The sequence below is a fragment of the Ambystoma mexicanum genome, chromosome 11, assembly GCF_040938575.1.
Source record: "Ambystoma mexicanum isolate Mex_15411 chromosome 11, UKY_AmexF1_1, whole genome shotgun sequence".
In the NCBI taxonomy this organism is placed as follows: Eukaryota; Metazoa; Chordata; class Amphibia; order Caudata; family Ambystomatidae; genus Ambystoma; species Ambystoma mexicanum.
The window spans coordinates 603,936,202-603,960,114 of NC_090934.1; the positions used below are offsets into that span (position 1 = coordinate 603,936,202).

General features: G+C 48.3%; 1 protein-coding gene across 1 annotated transcript in view; it reads left to right on the forward strand.

Annotated features, from left to right (window-relative positions):
• Positions 1–3,298: 3,298 nt before the first annotated feature.
• Positions 3,299–23,913, forward strand: part of PRMT3 (protein arginine methyltransferase 3) — a 2,239,468-nt gene continuing 2,218,853 nt past the window's right edge. The window contains exon 1 of the mRNA XM_069623482.1: positions 3,299–3,350. Coding sequence (XP_069479583.1) covers positions 3,326–3,350 — 25 coding nt within the window. The 5' untranslated portion in view covers positions 3,299–3,325. The remainder of the gene's footprint in view (positions 3,351–23,913) is intronic.

Here is a 23,913-nt window from a genome sequence, read left to right on the forward strand (position 1 = left end):
TTTTTCAATTTTCTGAAACCACCGAGAACAGTCACTGCTGTGTAGGAACCATAGATATTTGCCCTGAGGGCCAGATGTGCCCCAGCATAAACCTTCATCAAGCTGGAATTAACGGTCCACCGGATCCCGGTTAGCGGACTCCTCGGCCGACATAGAGGAGCAACCCACCAGGCTAGAGAGGATATCATCCACCTCAACTGGATCTGACAGCAAAGTCTCCCCCTTTCGACAGGTAGAGTTTGGCCATAAAGTGGGGCATCACAAGCTTTTCTGGATCACGCCATTCCCGAAGGATTTTATCCCGGATATTCGAAACCAATGGCATCCCCATCCTTGGGGTGTGCCTATACTGGCGAATAGTAGGGCCAACCCCTTCCACTGGAACCAGGGGCTCAGAGAATCCCATGCAGTCCCAAACTTGAGCAAGCAACTCCTCCACACATTCCCAGTCCAGATATTTCCCTTCTGCATCAGCCGATGAGGAACAGGAAGAAGCTGAGGCCTCAGATCCAGAAGATGAGGACAAAGAGGAAGACAGGCGCTGTCGCTTGCGGCCATGCGCATGGCTGTGTTTCCCTCCAGCATGATGCTTTAGCAGGCTCTTCAATTCCTTCCTGGTCAAGGAAAAACATTTTGACTTCTTCCTCCTCCTGCGTGGTTCAGATGAAAAGGAAGATGAGGAAGAAGACAGGATAAGGTGCCTGAGTTTTCCAGAATGTTTACCCATGGTGTGCAAAGAGAAAAACAGAACACAACCTTTCCAACTACACGTTTAAAAATGTATGCCAGGAGAACTCCCACCAATGACAAAGTTCAAACTATCAATCTCCATGGGAACCTTTCCACTACTCATAGAGAGCGAAGCATGCACTGCAGGAGGCAGAGCCCACCCGCCTCCGGAGAGGAACGTTGGAAAACAAGTTCAAAAGGAGCCGGTGCAGCATCATATCAAAGCTCGGCCCCACTGGCAGGAGAACAAAACATTACAAATGCCTGAGAGGTGGCTGCATGTTGTTACTGGTGGCCCCATGCTCTACATGTTGAGCTAGTGGGATACCCCCCACCTCCTTATCGTAGCCGGGGCCCTGCAGGACCCGGGTCGTAAAGCCCATGATCCGGAGGCAAGCAAAGAACCTAGCGAGGCAATCCCGCTCAACCGGGACCCCAATCCCCGCAGGGGGCCCTGGAGCAGCACCGCACCGGAGGGAGCCGAACGCCCCACCACACAGCAGGAGGCAGGAAAAATGTAACTGGGTGACCTTGTTGGAGGGGAGGAGTTATAGGGGATAATACAAATAAAAGAAGGTCCTGTGTCGGAGGCAGGGGCCCTCATGAGGTAAGTACTGGGACGAGGAAGAGTGGAGGTAATGTATGACCGAGATTCTACTCATCGGCACACCCTCTCTCTCCTTCCCTTCAGCTCTCTGCCGGCCTCTCTTGGCCCTCTTCCTCCACCCACCTGCAAGGCTAAAAACCTCGGGGTCATCTTTGACTCCACACTCTCCTTCTCTCCTCACATCTACGACGTCTCTAAGAAGTCACACTACCAGCTGCACCTCCTCAGAGGTATTCTTCCTCTGCTCTCCTTCCCCCAGAAGCTCACCGTCTCCAGAGCACTGGTTCTTTCTAAGCTGGACTATTGCAACAGCCTCTATTTAAATCTGCCTGCCTCTACTCTCTGCCCTCTGCAACTTATCCAAAACAGGATTGCAAGACTTGTCCTTGGCCTCAAGCCCGGGGATCGTATTTCTCCAGGACTGAAATCTCTGCACTGGCTCCCAGTGGCTGCAAGGATTAAGTTCAAAACCCTCTGCATTATCCACAAGGCCTTCTGGGGCCTGGGGCCGCATTACCTTCAACTCTCTCTTCCTAAATACCTTCCTTCTCGGGCTCTTCGCTCATCTGCCTCCAACTCCCTCAGGGTTAGTCGCTTCTCCAAGCAACGAGTTGGCAGTCGATCTCTCTCTTCGGCAGGGGCCTCCCTCTGGAACAGCCTTCCTGCCTCCCTGAAACTTGAGGAGAACCATCTCCGGTTCCGGAAACACCTCAAAACCTTCCTCTTTGCTTCTGCTTTCTCTGCCTCTCTCCCCTGCTGCAATTCCCTGCTGAATCTGCACTGGTTACCTGGCCACCCTTTCTGATCTTGGGGCCAGGTCCTGCCTTTTGCACACCTGCCCTGCCTCCCTGGCAACCCCCTGCACTTAGGGACTGGTTCTGTATCCCTACAGTCCCCCTACCAGCACTTATGCCTGCTCTTACCTTGCACTTGCCACCATCAGGCCGCTTTTATTTATCATATTTATTCTTCTATCCCATGTTCTGCACTTTCCCCTTTGCCTTCCCCCTGGCACTCTTCCATTTCTCCCTACCCTCATACTTGCGCGATCAGAATGACACCTGGCATAGTAGGATTGTTGTCTGTCTTCCACTGTTTTCCCCTCCCTTGCCTCGTCGCGCCTTGAAACACTTGTGTATAGGCGCGTTATAAATGCCACATCATATCATATCATTCCACCTTGTCACTAGTTTATAATTGTTCTCAGAGGTGAACAATGATGGTGGTGTGTTGCAGCTTGGTACATTAGAAATTACAGACACAATAAATAGGGTTCATCGAGCCAAGGACTTTTCATTGATGCCTAAGGGCTGTTTGTGCGCTATACAAATGTAATACATAAATTACTTGCGGATGCACGACCCGTCTGGTGCCGCAGTGTGTGAATACACACTGACTCTGCTAGCCTTATCTTCATCCAGATCCTGTTTGCTATAAAGCAGTTAGTAACTGTCATAGCCCTTCTGAACCCTTGCCCTCTTAAACTCCTTAGTTTCCCCTCCTTAGTAGCCTTTGCAAAACACGTCCTCAAACTGCACCCATGCACTTGCATGTATTCCCGCTTGTTATTTCAAGACTGCTCGAATGATGATCCCTCCCATTTTCTGCAAACGACGTACGCTGTTAAGGAGGTGTGCCTTTGAAGCCCCACTAGTCACGTGATGTTATGGCGGTGATGCTAATGTTCTTTGCGCGTCGCCTGGATTTTGCGGGACAACATTGGTTTGACGTATTTCAAGGTCTCCCGCGCTCTTGCGCCTTGAAACACTTGTGTATAGGCGTGTTATAAATGCCATATCATATCATATCTCTATAACCATTTGGAAAAATATTAAAATTGCCAGATCAACTCTTGTGTAACCAGTAACTGTCATTGTATGGGTTAGGTTTGCATCGAGGTTTTTTCTGTTGGCGGTTGTGCTTGTTCTGCGAGAAGAGCTCGCCGTTTCCAGTGCTGCTTTCTAGCTTGTACATTAGCAAGGGAACACGATGTCTCGAGTGGAGCAGTGCACAGGTTAGTGCAGTCATGTCTCATGTTATGTTAGAAAGTGACGGACAGTACGAGTCGAACCTCCCCACACAGTGTCCCTGAAAGCCGACATGTTCTTAATAGACTCACTTTTCAGATGGGCTACTCACGTGTTCCCGATTTCTCGTCTAAGTGGTTTTCTGCAGGACCTAGGGTGGCCAACTTTCCCGGATTTTGCGGGATTGTCCCGCAATTAGGGACTCTGTCCTGCAGTTTGCAGAGTGGCTGTGCGGGATGCAGGTTGTCCCGACCTTTGTCGGGACAACCTGCCTCCAGCACAGCCACTCTGCAATCTGAAGTGGAGAAGGGGTAGGAGCCGAATGTGACATGTGGCACATGCCACAGCATGCCACCAATCTCTGGACTGGCTGATGTAAAATGTACAGTTGAAATGACTTCAAAAACATTACACAAGAAGAAATAGCCTCACAACCATTGTGAGATGTTATAAATCAAATTTAATAATAAAAAGCCTTTGCGTCACCTTGCGGCTGCTAGCTGTCTGTCTCCTGTGCATTACACAATATGGCCTGGGTAGAAGTAGAATCCTCTGACAGCAAGTAAAGCAGAAAAGGGCCTTCAAACATTCTGCAGGACCCCTCTCTGGGACAGCGGATGGAGAAAGCAGCATGGGCAGGTGTAGGGCCGTTATCCCATAAGCTGGACTTTCTCCTGGGCTGGGTCGCCTTTTTGCAAGGGCTGACAACTGTGAGTCCCACAGCCTGCAAGAGACAATGGCAGGAGGAACATAAGGCCAGTGGCAAACCACTGTCCGAATCATGCAAAGGACACACAAAATAATGGCATGCTAAGGGAAAGGCGTGATGGAAGGGCCAAGGTGACATACCCATAGCTCTCAACTCACACGCTTTTGGTGGGTGTCACCCGCCTTGTAAAAGGCTGACTCACCCGCCAAGCCTACTGCACGCCCGTTCATTCCAATGGGCGTCTCACCCGCCAAAAACAAAATCGGGTGATTTCACCCACCTTTGCAAAGCAAATGGTTGAGAGCTATGCATACCCCTCAGCCCACAGAAAGACCAGAGGGCACTGAATGGGATCCCAGCAGCACTGAGAGTTCTCACCGTTCTGTGAGCTTGGCCACTCCTCAGCAAGGAAAACTGTGCAAAAGGCACAATAAGAGCGTTTAGAAATGCAGAGTAGTTCCTTGTCGACCCCTTTCATCCAGACCTGCTACTCCACCCGAGATCCTTGGAGGGGAAGCCCCCACTTAAGGCCAAAAGGTACTTGAGAAAGCGACTGCGTGCGCCTCTAATTAAGGAAGTGAGAGTCTAGTTGAAGGCACAATATCCCAGACCTTCTCTGCCGGATAAAGTAGCGGACACTCTGGAGGTGGACTCATTCATGGTGAAGCACACCAAGGACCTGAAAAGGGCATTGACCGCTCATGGATAGCATGCCAGGACACGCTTCCCGATTCCATAGGTCCATTGGCCAAGATCATTAAAATGGTGGAAGAGACCAAAGAGGCCCTGCCTATGGATGTGCATATTCTGGCTAATTGGGCACAAAGAGCAGTTTATTTAATAAGTAATACCAACTGTACGATAGCAGCAGAGTGCAGACAATCGATTTTAGTAAAGATCGACCTGAAACTCAGGAAGTTGGCATCCTCTGAGGCCGCTGCAGCAGCTAAAGGGCTTTTGTTTGGAGAAGCTTTTGTCAAAGACATGCCCAGATTTGTTAGCACCTTTGCTGCTCTGGACAAAGGTCAGACATCGTTAAAAAGAGTGTTTGTGCCCTGTGTATCCGCCAGGGCGGCAGAAGCAGAGGCGTCTCCGCCAGCCGCTGAGGAGGCCAGAGGCCCTATAGAGGAAACAACTGCCGGCAGCAGGAAGACAGAAGGGTGAATCCTTCCTTCCCCTCCTGTGAAAGAGGCAGGCGTCAGGGCTGGCACTGCAGCAGCAGGTTAGAGTACAGTCGTATGCACACAGCGCAGCAGCAAGCAATGCAATTCCCGCGATGGGTGGGAGGCTAGCGATGCACTTAAGCGCTTGGGAGGAGTTTACCGTGGACTCTTGGGTCACAGAGACTGTGGAGGGGTGTTGTCTTTAATTTTTAAAGAGCACATACAAACGAAACTGCAGCAACCTTTCGCAATTTCAGAGTGTTAGGCAGAATCACATGCAGTACCCTTTGGGAACACTACATGCCATTAAGACTACAAGTGTCAGTACAATTTCACCTTTGGTACAAGCCTGTACTACATAGTTATGTGGTAACATTGGCTGAGCAGCCATACTGATCTCAAGAGTTTAAGTGAGCAGTAGAACACGTTACACAAAGGGACCAACAAAAACAGTGGTTCAAGCAAACACTCAAGGTTTCTTGGTAAAAGAATATACATTTATTTACACAGTCAATTAGAAAACATTACACTAGGAAAAGCAGCTTAATATCATACACTAATACACCACAATACACAACCAATAGGTTACTGAATTAGTTCAGCTCTCCTGAATTGGGAGCAAAATGGCACTTCAGTTACTTTAAAAAGGGGTAAAAAGACAAGGTTTTAAGAAATGCAGCCCAAATACATTCCTAGGTAGGGTAAAGGGTTTCAGTTAACTACAACCAGCAATTCAATTCGATAGGCCTGGGCCAAAGTCAATGATTCAGAGTCTTTGTATAGGACGGCATAGTTCTTGTACATAACGGATAGATCTTTGCCACAGTTCTTAGAAGAATTTGGCTAAGCGAAAATTTAGATGAATGTTTAGGGAAAGACGAGCCTTCAAAGAGGGGAAAGTTTCACAAACTTTCTCTGTGGTCGAAAAGATTTCTGGACCGCGTTTGTACAGTACCTTTAAAGTGAAGAAGAGCTGTAGCTGAGGCAGTTGTTCCTGGAAGTTCGAGCAGACCTCGCTGTTCCTGTGCTTCAGTCGTGGGGACAAGAAGGAGGACATCAGGAGGTTCCTGCACTGCCCAGGGAAGAGGCCACAAACTTGGATAAACGTCGGTTTAAGGTGTGAGTGCCTTAAAGACCACAAACTGGTATCCTTCCCACTGACTATCCGGTTTTCCACAGCACTCTGTAGAAAATTCGACCAGGAGGGGACGGTTTTCAGGCGGCTTGTGAGTTGGTTGGTCCCACCAAACTCAAGGGAAGAAGTTAACCTTGAAGGGCTTCTCTGTCAATGGAGTTTCAGGCAATTTGGACCTGCAGCAGGGCTTTACCGGTGCCCAGGAGTTGCAGCAGTCCTCTTCCTTCAGCTCGTCTTTAGTTCTTTCGTTCCAGCGGTCAACTGTGCTTTCCAAGTCCCAGATACCTGCTTTTAAACATTTTTCCCCCATTCATTCCAGACTGGCTGTCACTCACACAGCAGGGTGGCAGTCCTTGCCGGACAGCCAGCCAGCCAATCACGCCAGTGTCAAGGATTTCCCCCCTTCTCACCTGAGTCCGATCTTTGCTGGATTTCTTGGTCGATGCCTTCTTGCGGACGGATCGGGTCTTGAATAAGGCTGCACGAGTCTCTTCCGACTCCAGCGTGCGTTCAAAGTTCCGGGATGCAATGATCTAGGAATCCGGGAAATTAAGAAAGTGCACTACTCAGCACACGAGTCCAGGAAGTAAGAAAGAAAGGAGAGGGACTAGGAATGGAGTTAGTAGGGACAGAATCAGGGAAGCAATACCGCGAGCTACGGAGCACATGTCTGGTCGCTACTTCGCAATAGCATTGAGACGCACAGAGCCGCGGGAGGCGTGGTCTATTAATAGAACACACTACGTCCAACGTGTAGAGCGAGGAAGGCCATGTTGGGAGTACCAGGGAGTGCAAGCCCCTTTGAGACAAGGACCAGGAAGTCCAAAAGGGGCACGTTCTGTAGGTCATGACAGCCAGAGTGCATTCAGGTCTCCTAGGAGACTAAGCACAGGGAGTTTCGGGAACCTTCCTCACATCCTGTCCACCCCACTTCAGCACTGAAACCCGCCAAAGGCCAATGAACAAAGGGACCAAACCTGGTTTGCCATGCAGAGTTTAACACAAGAAGGACCTTTCCTAAAAGAAACGGCAAAAAAAGTAAACCGGAGTCTGTTTTTACAAATAGGTCTTGGGCGCCATCTTGAAAGACATGGCTGACCCGATTTTTTGCTACCGTTGTTCGCGGTCAGGTAAAATCATGGTAGTTTGATCTAAACCACTGCCACCAGCCATTTAAAGTAGGAAAGGGTACAATTTGACTGTTACATGAGTGTTTTGACTCAGGGGATGCTAGGCAACCCCTCCAGCACTCTATAGGAACATAGTGTGTGCTGGGTCAGTAAATATAAAGAGACTAGTAAGGTCAATTTAAATTTACATGCTCTGGGAGACGGTAGTCAGTCCCAGAGAACGCGTTTAAACCTTGGGGAGTCTGAAAGACACCCCTGTGCCACTGCACTGAAGGTGCTGTGTGACACAAAGAAACACCATAACCAAAGAACACAAAAGTAAAACACACATCAAAATACATGGAAGAGTGGGGAAAGGAATTGGGGATGAGGAATTGTGAGGTGATAGGACCATAAGGTTGTGATTCATGGACTAGGACAAGTGTCATGCCTGAGGGCAATAGAGTTTCAAACTGCAAAGACTACATTGTCACAGAAAATGTTTTTTTTCTTTGATTTTTGTGTAGTGTTTTTTTTTTCTTTTTTAAGATTGCTGCTTGAGTTTTAATAAAGAGTACGCATAGTACAAGCCTCTGTGTCTTTAATAGAATCGTGACTTTTCTGAAAGTAAGTATGGAAAATCTGGACTCTACCACAGTACTAACTGCCTCGGAGTTTACCATCAGACAGCATCTCTGGCTAGTCCCTTTTTTCTGGCAATGTATTCCATATCGTGTCATGGAGTGCCCCCTACATTTCTCTGTCAACAGAGCTGCCAAGTCTCCCTAAAATCGTGGGAGCCTCTATCAAAAGGAGACAGGCACCGGCACTCTTGTATTTGAGCAGGATTTTCTTTCTACATCCGCAAAGATCTTGAGCTGTGCCTCAGACAGGCCCCTTTCTTTGTGGCAACACTGAGTTGAAGTAAGTAACACACTGCTGAACACAGCATTCAACAGCACATGCTGGTCTGACTGGGGCTAAGCTGTGTCCTGTACTCCTCGACTGCTGAATTTCCAGCTGATCTCAGTGGCAACTTTGGATAATGAGGGATAAATGGGATAGATAAGATGATCATGTGTGTAATTTCAGCACAGGTGGTGTGCGAGAGGCTAGACAGCCCATGTGATGGTCTGACATGCATATTCTGGCACAGAAACATGACTGTAGTGTCTGACAGGACATATTCTTGCTTTGCTTCTAAATTTGATTAGAAACCACAACCTGCAGTCTCATATGAAGCACAGTTTAGGGTTTCGAAGCCAGACCTTTCGTTTTTTAATGTTACATCAGGAAAGGAGAGGACCTTGCAATTCTCTTATTGATTTCATGTGCAAGTTCATCACTACCAAGTCGGTGCTGCGGACCCCGGTCAACGTCAAGGGATAGGCTTCATGGAGGGACTACTTCACCTTAATGTCTACTTTCCTTAAGCCTCAGCCCGAGGAAAATCCAGACACTTTCCAACAGACTGGTCCCTCTGAATGTCGCTGTGGCTCATATGTCTCACACTCTGCCCGACCTCTATTGTTCTTCAAAGGCATGCATGAAATGGACAACTGCCCTCAGGGCCACAGCTTTATGGAAGAAATGGCAGCAATTATATGGCTTTTCCCCTAGTCCATGTTGGCAAGAGAGTAACAATATTCTTACACTGCACGCCCATGTGAAATATAGCTTTGTCTTAAAACCTATGTATCATATGTTGGTCCTTCTGTAGGCTGTTGATTTCTTGGAGTCATAGATGTGTGTGATGTGTTGCATTTTGATAAGTCGTTCATTTTTTGAGGCCCATTGCTTCCGAGTCACATTTTAGAAGTTACTGTGTGGGATCGCAGCAGTGGGTCAAAGAATAGAAGAAAAGCATGACAGGGTTTAGTTAAAAACAATATTTCCAGAGACACATGGGCTAGATGGAGCCTGGGGCCCCTGGTATATTAAACAGGCCAGGTAGGAGCTACATAAGAAAAGAAGGAAGGCCCTTTACCCTGGAATAGGGGATGCAGAGATTGGGGGCTCCCAAAGCATTGATACGAACAGAAATGCGACATTCACAAATAGAATGTGAGGTGTTCCTTGGTCTGTTGTGGTGTCGTCATGTCCACCTTTACATTTTTCATCATCCTATCATGATCGTGATGGACCCAACACCCCTACTGCCAATTTTCCAAGGGTCATTTCTTCGCACACCACTCCCATTAGAGCACTTGATTGCAACTGTCAGATTACATGGTCACTGTCCATTTCGATGCAGTGGCTAGCAACTCCGTGGACTACGTGCTGTGTTATCCAGGTCTTCGGGCGTCGACATCGGAGGCAGTGGAAGTTGAGGCGAAAGCTCTGGTTAGCATGGTCAGATCGATAACTCGTCCTACTGGTGTTTAAATTCATTTTCAGCTGTGTGCACATCTTGATTGTCCTGCTGCTGTTTAAATTTGTTTTTAGCTGTGTGCCCATCTTGATAGTTCTGCTCCTGTTTACATTTGTTTTTAGCTTTGTGCATAACCTGCTTTTTATGAGAATGTGTTAACAAGTCCACCCCTCTGTACTCTGTCTAGTCTGCTACCGGTTCCCTCACCTTTCCTCAGTCCCATTGTCCCTCTGTGCTGTTATTCCCCTCAGCCCTACACCTGCTACCCCCCCTTCCTCTGCGTGTTCACTGTTTTTCTGTGCATATTACCTCCCCCAGCTCCGATTGTTTTTCTCCCAGTCTTGTTCCCTGTCTCCACCCCTCTACCTTCTGCTCTCGCTGCGCCTCTGTGGCCTCAGCCTGGTTAAGTGTACCTCACTCTCTGCAGTTTGATATGATGCTGTCTATCTCACCTATCTTCTCAAACTGCTTCTCTATCTCTTATCCTTCACCCCTTACTAAGTCTGTCAGGAAGAACCTCAAGAAGGACATACTGAGCTCTAACCCAGGACTTCCAATTGCAGGCACCTACGTCATTGCCTCTGCCAGAGAGACTCTCGCAGACATACTCTATGTCGTTCCCTCACCCGTCCTATGGACTCTCCATATGATTGCTCTATTCTCTCCTTTCTCTTCTTCGCCAATTAATGGTGGCACCCGCTGGGAGGTCTTTCTTGCCCTCTCCACCTCCAGGGTCATCATCAATGTCTACTGCAATGGTACTATCATTCATAGTCCAGGGTCCTCAACCCAACCTTCTACTCTTTGATAGGCTCCTCCCCGGCCTTATTAACCTCCCTCCGCCTTCTGCACCAGCTCCTTCAGCTGCTCTGGCTCCCATGCCAGCTGTGCCCACCTTGGCTCCCTTGCCACCTCCTAACTACCCTTCTACCCACGCCTTGGCTTTCTTGCCACCACCTCACACATTGACAACCCGTCTGCCTTCTCCTCTTGGGTGAAAACCACAATTGTGTTCACCATGCACTCCTATTGATGATGTTTGTGTATTTGGATAAATGTTAAATAGCACAATAGTGCTTTTAGGACAATTTGAGGTGGGGTTGTAAAATATACGAAAACAAAGTAAGTTCCTAGTAGAGGAACTCCCGTCCCCTGTACACTTTCACTAGCTCAAATAGAGCCCAATAATTAATATGACTTAGATACACCCAATATATATGTACATGCTTTGCAATACTTATTATTTAGTTTAAAGCACACAAAAAAAACATGATTTTAGTATTCAATGAAGAACCTCCACACATAAATTGTAGGTATTTCCAGTTTCTTAAATTTTCAATAATTCATAGTTGGCCCAACGCGTTTCGAGAAGTTCATCTCTTCTTCAGGGGCATATTGAACAAAATGTATCACATCTAAAGGGAAATTTCAACAAAACATGTAATTATCTATATGATAATATATATTCAAAGTCAATCATAATTCAATATATTGTATTCACATGCATTCTCATCAGGAAACAACCCAATGTACTGCTGGCTTAGGTAAGTAACATTAAAGTAAACATATTCACTCAGTTATTCAACTATAAAGTTGTTCGGTCTATTCTATCCTAGACAATCAGGTGTGTCCAACAATCAATATACCAAATTCAAAGTTTCAAGTAGTAAATATTATATATATTTTTTTTTAAAAGCATTCAAGGGTCAGACTGCCAAATGGCGGTGTAATAGAGACATTCAAGTAGGAGATATCATTGTCATTGTCGGTAGTTAACAAGAGAAAGAGTGATTCATTCATAAATGGAGGGCGAGTCATCAATGATTATTCATGTTGAGAGATATGAGGCGGGCTGTATCTTTACAAAAGAATATTAGTCTTAAAAGGTTTTAGTGCTTACCCTTATGGTAAGGAAAGTAGTCACCGTGAAGGTAGAATTACAACAATCTCAACCCGGAGGATCCGGCAGAACACGAGATGCTGTGACTTCTCAGTCATCTGGGTCATACTCTAATGTTTAAAATGTGTAGAAAAAGGCGTTAGAGCCCGATCGTGTAGTTTAAGGAAGCAAGGTAGTGCAGAGGAGGATCTCCTTACCTTCTCAGTCCAGCGAGAAAGGAGAAATGGCGTGTCCGTTCCCGTGCTCGTAGTAAGAGTACCGGGCGGCACACTGAAGTAATGGCGCTTGACTATGACGTCACCGCGTAGTGGCGTCAGGTGACATCACTATTGTAAACAAAAAATCGGGAAGAGTAGTGTACGTTAGTGGCGAGTGCAACAAAACATACGAAGGTAAAAACTGTATTAAAAATGTATGGAAGTGATCACGTTCTGAAAGGTAGGTAAGACGTCAGAGCGGACGGACGTCTTGGGATAGAAAGATCCCTTAGAAACATAAGAGCAGAGTTGGAATAGTTCTCGAGTGGTAATAGTGTTCATGGGTGTTCCTAAGAGTAGATCTCAAATGGCATTACAGTAAGGTAGATGTCAAACAACAGTAAAAAACATACTAGTGGTTCTGGGAAATGTGGTTGTGTAGGTACAAATGTTTCACCTGTACAAAAGTTTAGAAAAAACATACTTGTAGTCCTTTGCAACAGTGCTGCTAAAAGTAGGTGTACTCCTTTAAAAGTCCATTCGGGCTCACAGTTTCTGATTCAACTCGTCTGTTGTTTTGAGGCTTACAGTCTACATCACCCTGATATTTCATGGAAACCTTTGTATATATGTACAATATGCATGGGTACATGTATCATTACATACAATGTTCTACATTGAACGTCTGTCTCAATGATGGGAGACTTACACTCTAATGAGTAACCAGTTCACCTTTGTTATATTGGAAACTTTGTATCATTCGTTTTTTTTAAAAGTAATTTACATAAGTGTATATTGGACTAAATTTGGTTAGTACATTGGGTATTTCACAAGAATGGACCTAAGTAAAAGTCTTCATTTAAGCCTAATGGAGTCATGGTATCCAATTTATGGATCCAGAATAATTCTCTTTGTGCCAATCGTTTGGCTAAGTCTCCCCCTCTTGGGGCTGTTCGAAGTACCTCTAGTACAACCAGTCTCAATTGAGATATATTATGTCCATTTTCTTTGAAGTGTCTGGCAACTGGGGATTTAATGTTGCCCGTTCGTATATTGGATTTATGTTCCGTCCATCTCTCAAGTGCTTTGCGGGTGGTCTTGCCCACCTAATATTTTCCACATGGACACTTTAATCCGTAGATCACATTTTTACTTTCACAAGTGGCAAAGTCCTTTAGCATTATTTTTTAGCGCTATTAGGGTGTCTTATGTGGTCCCCCTTGATGAGGTTGAAGCAGTGTTGGCAGCTGAGGCAGGATGTGTTCCCATCTTCTGTTTTCTGAATGTGGTTTGGGTTGGTTTCTTCATTCTTTCTGCCCTAATTAGACTATCTTTAAAGTTTTTGCCCCTCTTATAGGCTAACATGGGCGGGTCGGGGAATAATCTGTTCAGATTTGGATCTGATTTTATCAGATCCCAGTTTTTATTGATTATACTCTTGATTTGGAAACTTTGGCTGGAGTATTTTAAGGTGTGAATGAGTCTCGTTGTGTTTTTCTTGGGTTTGTCCTGAAGTAAATCTTCTCTGGTTATAGCGTTGGTTCGTATTAATGCTTTGTCAATTATTTCTGTTGGGAATCCTGAACTGGTTACTCATTAGAGTGTAAGTCTCCCATCATTGAGACAGACGTTCAATGTAGAATATTGGATGTAATGATATATGTACCCATGCATATTGTACATATATACAAAGGTTTCCATGAAATATCAGGGTGATGTAGACTGTAAGCCTCAAAACAACAGGCAAGTTGAATCAGAAAGTGTGAGCCCGAATGGACTTTTAAAGGAGTACACCTACTTTTAGCAGTACTGTTGCAAAGGACTACAAGTATGTTTTTTCTAAACTTTTGTACAGGTGAAACATTTGTACCTACACAACCACATTTCCCAGAACCACTAGTATGTTTTTTACTGTTGTTTGACATCTACCTTACTGTAATGCCATTTGAGATCTACTCTTAGGAACACCCATGAACACTATTACCACTCGAGAACTATTCCAACTCTGCTCTTATGTTTCTAAGGGATCTTTCTATCCCAAGACGTCCGTCGGCTCTGACGTCTTACCTACCTTTCACAACTTGATCACTTCAATACATTCTTAATACAGTTTTTACCTTTGTGTGTTTTGTTGCACTGGCCACCAACGTACACTACTCTTCCCGATTTTTTGTTTACAATAGTGACGTCACCTGACGCCACTACGCAGTGATGTCATAGTCAATGGCCATTACTTCAGTGTGCCGCCCGGTACTCTTACTACGAGCACGGGAACGGACACGCCATTTCTCCCTTCTCGCCGGACTGAGAAGGTAAGGAGATCCTCCTCTGCACTACATTGCTTCCTTAAACTACACGATCAGGCTCTAATGCCTTTTTCTACACATTTTAAACATTAGAGTATGACCCAGACGACTGAGAAGTCACAGCATCTCGTGTTCTGCCGGATCCTCCGGGTTGAGATTGTTGTAATTCTACCTTCACGGTGATTACTTTCCTTACCATAAGGGTAAGCACTAAAACCTTTTAAGACTAATATTCTTTTGTAAAGATACAGCCCGCCTCATATCTCTCAACATGAATAATCATTGATGACTAGCCCTCCATTTATGAATGAATCACTCTTTCTCTTGTCAACTACCGACAATGACAATGATATCTCCTACTTGAATGCCTCTATTACACCGCAATTTGGCAGTCTGACCCTTGAATGCTTTTTTTAAAAAAATATATATAATATTTACTACTTGAAACTTTGAATTTGGTATATTGATTGTTGGACATACCTGATTGTCTAGGATAGAATAGACCGAACAACTTTATAGTTGAATAACTGAGTGAATATGTTTACTTTAATGTTACTTACCTAAGCCAGCAGTACATTGGGTTCTTTCCTGATGAGAATGCATGTGAATACAATATATTGAATTATGATAGACTTTGAATATATATTATCATATAGATAATTACATGTTTTGTTGAAATTTCCCTTTAGATGTGATAAATTTTGTTCAATATGCCCCTGAAGAAGAGATGAACTTCTCTAAACGCGTTAGGCCAACTATGAATTATTGAAAATTAAAGAAACTGGAAATACCTACAATTTATGTGTGGAGGTTCTTCATTGAATACTAAAATAATGTTGTTTTTTTTGTGCTTTAAACTAAATAATAAGTATTGCAAAGCATGTACACTCATATTCGGTGTATGTAAGTCATATTAATAATTGGGCTCTACTTGAGCTAGTGAAAGTGTGCAGGGGACGGGACTTCCTCTATTAGGATCTTACTTTGTTTTCTCCTCTTGGGTGAACCAGTCACCCATTAACACTGTATCTGGGGGGTTCTATGTGATTTCGCCGACCTATTTTTGGTCGTGGTACTTTTCATCGCTGGATTTTACATCGCCAGAAACCCTGTTTTTTTTTTTATTCTAAGGGGGGGGTTCCCCCCTTACTATTATAATAATACTGCAACCCCAACAAAACACCCCCCAAAATAAAATTTTCAAAAAGCGGGGTTTCAGGCGATGTAAAATCCGGCGATGAAAAGTACCACGACCAAAAATAGGTCGGCGAAATTCGTGTATACCATCTGGGGTTCCTTTGCCCCCTGTGGTTCCTCCCCCACTGGCTCCCTCCTCAGCCATTATGGTCCCGGCTCCCTTACCAGCCTTGGCTCCTCTGCACCTTCTACCTCTGTCCCTCAGGCACTATCGTCACTTAGTGGGGCCCACTGTCCCCTGCTCCCCCCGTAAGTTTTTCACTGATTGCAATCTGCTCCACATTACCATGGTAAGCCCTTGCTCAGCTGTTAAACACTCCTCTGACATCTGCAACCTCCTTGAACTCCTGGATTGTGATGTTCTTGCCATCACTGAAACCTGGTTCAAGGATTGCTCTGTCACAAGTTTTGACACACTTCTCCCAGACGGCTGCACAATACTCTCTCTTCCTAGACCAAACAGACCAGGTGGGGGAGTAGCATTGATCTTCCCTGAGCGTATCTCTGTGTCTGTCATTCCCACTCAGGCCTACTCATCCTTTGAGTGCCTGATCTGCAGGCTGTCCCTCTCTCTAAGCTCTTCACTGCTGCTGTCCACCTTCTAACGGTCACCTGGTCAGCCCTCTCTAATGGGCTGACCTGGCCTCCTCTCTCCTTTTCTCCTCTTCTCATCTCCTCCGGCTGGGTGATCCCAACATCCATCTCGACTCACCTGATTCCTTAAGACCTTTATGCAACCTTTGCGACTCTCCCTTTCTTTCCATCTTACCGTCTGGCCCAACACACAGCGCTGGCCACACCTTGGATGCTCCCTTCTCAACTGACATTCCGCTATCTATCCCTCTCACTACCTCTCTCTCCTGGACTGATCATTTTCTCCTCTCTTCTCACTTGAAGCTCTCTTCTCCCCTTGCATAGGTAAGCCCGGCACTGCCTTCCGTCTACAAGGTCATCCGACCCATGAAAAGAGTCTCAGTAGCTGCGTTTGTCTCCACCTATGATGCTCCTTCCACTCCTGAGACTGACTCCCACCCTGCCACAGCCCTCTCAAACTTTAACCTCTCTGTTTCCAATACTCTTTATATTCTTGCCTCTGTCATGAGGGTACGACTGAAGCCTACCAAAAAGTGCAACTCTTGGTATGACTCCAAATCAGCTTCCGTTAAACACAAGAGCAGGGCAGCCAAATGGAAATGGGATTCCTCTGGCGCACCCTCTGACAAACTGGCCCGCCGCCTCCTCCAAAGGCAGTATAGACTCTGCATCTGCTCCTAGAAAAGAGTCTTTATACAAGCCCACATCTCTGCAGTATCCAATAACACGGACACACTTTTCAAAGTCTGCAAGGAATTAGCCAACCCTACCGCAGCCTCCTCCACCATTGCACCCACCCAGGCAATTTTCTCGGCCCTGGCTGCACACTCACCTCAAAAACAGTGGATATCCTAGCCTCCCTCTCTTCCTCACCACCTCATGTAGCAACATATCTTGTGCCACCCTTGGCCACCTCCACCCCTCCCCTTCTTCTCCCTTCTGTCTCCCCTGTCACACCTGGGGAGGTTACTAGACAAGTCTGGTCTATGAAAGCCTCCTCCAAACAGGTGGACCCCTGTCCCTCCGAAATCATCAAGGACAACATTGACTCTCATGCCCCAGCTTTGGCTGACCTCTGCAACCTCTCCTTCGCCACTGGAGTTTTTCCCACCACTGCTCTTAAGCACTTCCTTGTGCACCCTCTCCTGGAAAACTATTGCCCGTTCTCTATCACTTCTTTCCTGGGCAAACTCCTGGAGAAGTTTGCTATTTCCCCGCTTACCCTCCGCACTGAATCTGTTGGCTCCTTCCACGACCACCAGCCTGGTTTTAGGCCATCCAGAGGCATGGAAACTGCTCTTCTGAACACCCGTGAAGATATGCTCTCAAATCTTGGTTCTAACTCTCCCTCTGTCCTCATTCTACTTGACCTCTCCTCTGCCTTCGATACGGTGAACCACAACACACTCATCGCACGTCTCTGTGATACACTGGTCATCATTGATCAGGCCCTGGCATGGCTAACCTCCTTTCACTCCGACAGCCCATCCCAGGTGGAACTGGGGTCTTTCCTCTCCCCTATCACTCCCTCTACTTGCGTTTTCCCCCAGGGATCTGACCTACCCCCCTGGATTTTCAATGGCTACATGGCCCTCCTGCCACGTATGATAGCCACCTTCACCTCCAACATTCAGTGTTACACAGCTCTCCTTGAGGCTACCCTCGGCCTCTTCCTCTTCCTCACTAATACCTGACTGGCCGCAATTCAGTCGTGGTGTGCTCCAACCGACCTCTGAACAGCATCCACAGTAGAATCACTCACTTGCGACAGCAATGAGGGTTTCATGTCTGTTACAGCACCAGAGGCTTAGGCTTCCTCAGAGGTGTACTCAGAGACACCCCTGGCCATTATAGTCTGTAGTACCAATGGAATCTCATGGGCTACCACACCACGTCCTCCTCCACTGCATCCAGTGCCTCATCACCTGCACAAATAAAAAGAAAACATGAATATAAATGTTAATAGCATAGGCCACACACATAGATATTACAATGTTGTCAGCCAACACATGAACCTGCCATGTCGCACATGACACAAAGTCAGGCACGCACGCAGTGTCAATGAAAGGGAAGGGGAGCCTGAAAGCAGACATGGATGCATGTGAAAGGGCAAAATAACACATATACTGCATAGCACCTGCATCACACACAAGCATGTGACTGGCATAGTCCTTCCACAAACATGACTGATGGCAGTGTAAGGGTAAGTGCCGTCATCATGTGTAAAGTGTTGGTAGTGGGTTGTAGGGATACAGTAAACCCCACCCCCAAGGGTGGGGGTGGCTGGGAGGCAGTGCATGGGTTAAAATGGTTGCTCAGAGGACCGTGTCGTAGCAGACAGTGTGGGCAGGTGGCAAGTACATTCTCTCAGTCATCTGGGACTACAGCAGGGGAGAGGAGGACAGAAAGCACAACACATGAGGAAGCATCAGAACTGCCTGCAGACCTGGAGAAGCTGCACCTCCAGTTACATAGAGGCAGGGAAGCTGTACCAGAGGGAGGCCCCAGCTCAACACAGACGTGAACCACAAACTAATTTCCATGAGGAGCAACTGACCCTGAGGGAGTAAGAAAGGGATGATCAAAGACCATGAGAATGAAGTAAATACTGGAGGTGGAGTTGAAGGAATTGCTGGCCCAGGACCCATAGGGACTTGCTAAGAATGCACAGGGTTCAGGAATGAACACTCATAGCCACTGTGAGCCTGTGCCATCATCACAGTCCTAGAGAGATACCTTGCACCAAGCCTAAAGGACTTTTCACACAGTCCAGGACTGGCAGAGTTGCAGAGGGAAGAGTGTAGAATCACAGAATTCCTGGTAAAGCCTGTTGCAGTAGTCCACCATAGCAATTACCAGTCCTCTGGAGACAGTGAGCTGCTGGGTGATGGAGATGAAAGGAAGAAAGCCTCTGAGGAGGAGTAACTTGCAGGGTGACCTCACAGAGACCTCAGTCATGTGACGATAGAAGGCGACTGTTGAGTGGAAGATCATCACTGGCTATCCGCGACCACAGGTTGGAGCAAGAATAGGGCCAAGAGAGGCTGGAAAGAGAGTGTCATAGAAGGAGGGAGCAGGTGTGGTGATGAGGATTGCCTCTGTGTGCAGCACATGGTTTGTATGCTGTCTGCATGACAACAAGCACGTATCAGTCCAACATCACATGGCAGGTCTCCCACGCCTTGGATCTGCTCCACTGCAATGAAATCACTAGCAATCTCCTCATGTCCAGTGAGTTCATCGTCCTCTGGTGGTGACCCACTGCCAGTCACCAGAGTAGAGGCGAACTTTGCAGCCAGCTTGTCTTTTGCTCGGTGTCGGAGGTCATTCCAACGCTTCACAACATCGTGCGCCTCTCATTGCCCAAGGCGCTAATATGGTCCACGAGGCACTGCCAGTGGGTCATATGCTGAGCAGGTGTATGTGTGCTCCCTGCCTGCACCAGCATGTCACGGCCGTGTTCCAAGATGTAGTCCACAAGCATGTCCAGTTCCTCATCACAGAAACTCCCTGTGTCTGGGGTCTTAGCCTGTACTGCTGGAGCATGCTTCTGCTTCTTGTGAGGTGGTGCACACCCTGAGTGGCTTGTACCGCTCTGGTCAGTAGGGGCTGGAGTACAGGTGAACTGGCCTATGGAATCAGCCACCAATGTAACTACATAAGGTCAGCTTCTGCACCACACATGTCTTGGCCTTAGTGACAAGGGACTTGGCCCCTGAGTCACACTGGGCCAGGACCAATCCGGTCCTGGCTGGGTGACCCTGAGCCGGGGTGCTGGTTGCTTCAGCTGCCCCTGCAGCTTCCAGACCCTGGCCGGTGTGAACAGCAGATGACACTGCTGCTCTAGATCCCCGGGTGCCGGTGCCTGGAACTTGCACCGCACGTGTCTTGGCCTTCGGGACATGGAAATCGGCCATTGAGTCACCCTGTCTCTGTGCCGGGACCACTACAGTCCGGGCTGGCTGACCCTGAGCCTGGGTAGTGGTAGCCGCAACTGCCCCTGCAGCTTCCACACCCTGGCTGCACTGGACAGCAGATGGCACTGCTTGTCTGGGACCACGGGTGCTGGGTATGTCAGCAGCTGCTGCATCTCCCTGCCCCGGTTGGGTGGGGGCATAGTTCTCCCTGCATGGGCCTGGACACCTTGCCCACGTGGACCACCTTGGCCACCCTGGCCACGTCTCCCACCTTGGCCAGCTTGGTCACCCTGGCCACGTCGCCCACCTTGGCCTCCCTTCCCACTTGTTGCCCTCCCAGTCATGGCACTGATGGACTAGCGCAATGCGAGGTGCAGCCAACAATTGTCCTGGGCAATTGGAGTGAGGGGGCAAGGTACGTGATGGAAAACATATCACTGTGCTCCAGAAAGGCTCTATGTGACCCCTGGTGAAAAGATAATGGGTCGCGCAACGCCCAGGCACCCCAAAAACAAAAATCAACGTGTACGCGACCCCTCGGTAGCTCACGTGTGAGTAAAAAACATCCTGCAATACGTTGTCACCCAGCAACACAAAAAAATGAATACGCGAGGAACACGTAGGCTACTATGAACTCGAAAATGGGGTACGCGACACAAAGGGGTAACCACAGTGGGAAAAATGCATGCACGACTCACCGTCTGTCTCGTAGAATGAAAAAGAATCACACGCGCGTGTGCGCATAGGCAACCCCCCTCCCAAAACAAGAAGTACGCACTGCCATAGTAGTGAACTATTCGCGTGTGAACCCACAAATATATGAAGTTCACACGTCCGTCCCCACAAAAAGCACATACAGTGCACTGTTGTCCTATGCAGACCTTTAACCCGATACTGCACGGCAATGCCCAACGTCCAGCGAGTGTCTCGTAACTTACACGCTTAGGGCCTTTCCTCTGATTACACGCTAACATGCTGTTTCCGCACGTGCAGAGTCACTCTGTTTCCAGCCGGCCACGCAAAAGAACACAGAAAACCCACGCTCCTGCCTGCAAGGCCATTTACCTGCCTCCAACTTCCCAAGCTGCCTCCTACGAGCCATCTGCTGCTGCCAGACCACTCTGTGTGCCTGCTGCCCACATGCCCTGCAGTTTGGTGCCTGCTCATCAGCCATTGCCAGTGATCGTGTTGTTGTGACCACCTCTGCTGATCCTGAAGACTCCCGACTGCCATACCACCGCTCCACAGCCCAGCCCCAGGAACACCTTGCCCACCCACATCTGCCTCGGGTGTTGCCATGTCTGACACCACACCATCTGAGGCAAGTGGCAACCCCCCGGCAGAGAGGCAGAGGGCTGTCAGCTTTTCACCCAGGGAAGTTGGCATCCTGGCAGAGCAAGTCCTGGGGCATCATGATGCCCTCTTCCATGGCCGATCGCAACTCGGCAATGAAGGACGGATGAAGATCTGGGGGGACATTGTGGGTGCCATCAACGCGGAGGGGGTGGCACCCTGCGACTACCATCATGTCCACAAGCTCTGGGAAGACTTAAAGTCCAGGACCCACAACAAGGCCCAGTTCCTCATCAAGGGTGGTGATGATCGAGCGAGGTGCCGGGGCCGGTTGACCACCAAAGAGATGAGGGTCCTGGAGCGCTTCTACCTAGCGCTGTACCCCCAGGTCTAGGAGTTGGTGCTCCGCCTGGAGTCGACTGGTAAGTGTTCATTTGTTCTTGTCCACCATAGTGCAAGTGAATGTTGACGTGTGGCTGGAGCATGCACCTTGGCCTTATGTCTGGCATGCCTCCTGTACAGATGTCTGTGTGCATGTCCCTGACAGTGCTGCATGTGAGTCCATTCAAGCGTGTCTCACATGGATGGTGTCTGAGTTGCAATGTGTGAAGCGCACCGGCATGTAACGACGCGCACATGTTTGCATACCTGTGTCTGGTCTGGGGCTTGCGAGAGGTGTGACACATGGGTGCTTATGTCACCATCATGGACATGCATGGTGTACATGTGCGTGTGTCTGAGTAGTGAGTGTGTGTGACTGCCCAACACTCTGCACGTATGTTACTTGAGTTCTTGATTTGTGATTGCCTCCCGTTGCCAATTTGCCCTTGAGTGCACTGTGACGTGATAGCTCCATGGCCTGCCTCATGACTGTTATGTGATGTGTGTGAATGAGATGTGTATGTCCCATGATGTGTGTGATCTGAATACACAATTATGATCTTGTGTCTGTGCCTTGTCCATGGATGTGAGTGTCTGTTGTGAATGACAGACATGTTTGTCAATGTGAGTGAATGGCACTTCCCTCTGTGTATTGGACGGTGATGATGGTTGTGACCTTTGACAGTGCCACTGATGTACATTTGCATTGTGACAAACACACATACCCACATATGTTCAGTAGCCTGATGTTTGTGTTCTATGTTTTCCTATCCACAGCAACGATGGAAGAAGAGGGCGGAGAAGGCGCTGTGGAGCACCGCAGCAGGGATGCCTCCACCAGGCACAGATGCAGGGCCCAGTCCTCCTCCCAGGTGCCGTTATCTTCCGGTAGCGAGGAGACTGGTGCCGCGTCCACGAAAACGGCCGCAGCTCCTAAGGGGAGGCCCAAGAGGGTGAAGTTGGTTGTGGGCACCTCGGCAGTGAGAGGGCAGGTGAGCCCACACAGGGGCAGTCCGATGCGGAAGGCAGTGGGGAGTCATCCAGGTTGGTGGTGGTGGAGGAGGCCACATCAGCTCAGCACATGGGGCCCGGCAGGGGGGATGAGGTAGGTGTGACTGGTGCAGTCCAGGATCAGGGGCCGGAGGCAGTGCAGGTCACTGTGGAGGGGCCTGTGACTGATCTTGTCCCTGGAACTGCGACTGCACCAGTATGCACCTGCGGGCATGCCTCAGGCCGGACCCATCCGCATGTGGCGGATGTATCCACGCAAATGGATCTTCCACTACCTGCGGATGAAGCAATTCGTGACAGGGTGGAACCGTTGCTAGCCGGTATTGCGAGGCGTACAGCCAGCATTCGTGATGATGTGCAGGCCTCCAATCAGGGGCTTGCACATCATCAATATGAGGTCTGTCGCCTCATTAACTGGCTAGCTCAGTTCCTGATCACGAATCTGGTACATGTGCTGGCCACTGCTGCAACCCCCCCTCCTCCCTTTCCGACTCTGTGCGTCAGTCGTCCTCCCTGCCGTCTTCTGCCCCAGATACCACCAGGGCCTCCTGTGTTCCTGTCCCAACCCTGGCAGCCCGTCTGGTGGAGATCACATCCCTGCCACAGTCAGGAGGCGAAGGAGGATCAGCAGAGGTTGTCACTGCAGTGACAGGAGCTATGGCAATGGAGGAAGTGCAGGCACCAAGCAGCAGGGCACGTGCACGACGGCCCCGGGTGGTGTCATCATCCCGGAAGCTGCCCTTGTGGCGCAGGCACCAGGCATTTTGGCAGCAGCAGGCTCAGGGTAGGATGCAACAGGACTCGGGCGTTCATCATCAGAGCGGCAGGTATGGGCCATCGGGCAGGAGGCAAACGTGAACCTTACAACAAGGATGTCTTCCGTTTTGGAGCGTTTGGGCCAGCAAATCGGGTCAGAGCGGCAGCGGGCACAGGAGACACACCTCACCATGGCCAGGGCGGAGAATTCACTGTGTCGGGCAGAGAGGCGGGCAGAGGTCCTCGAGGAGACTAGCAGGGAGTTTGAGAGGAGCATGGAGGAGTCCCTGCAAGCCCTCGAGGAGGAATCCAAGGCACGCCTACTGGAAGTGGACACAGTGTTCGATGTTACCCTGGCAGAGACTAAGAGAGAGCATGGTGAGATGGACTAGCCCACTGCCTTTGTATACAGTTTTTTAGGAGTAGGTTTCATTTGTTTTTACTTTTTATTTGGAGGTTCTGGACTTTGCTCCGCATCTTGTATATAGATATTTTTGTATTGCATTTTTAG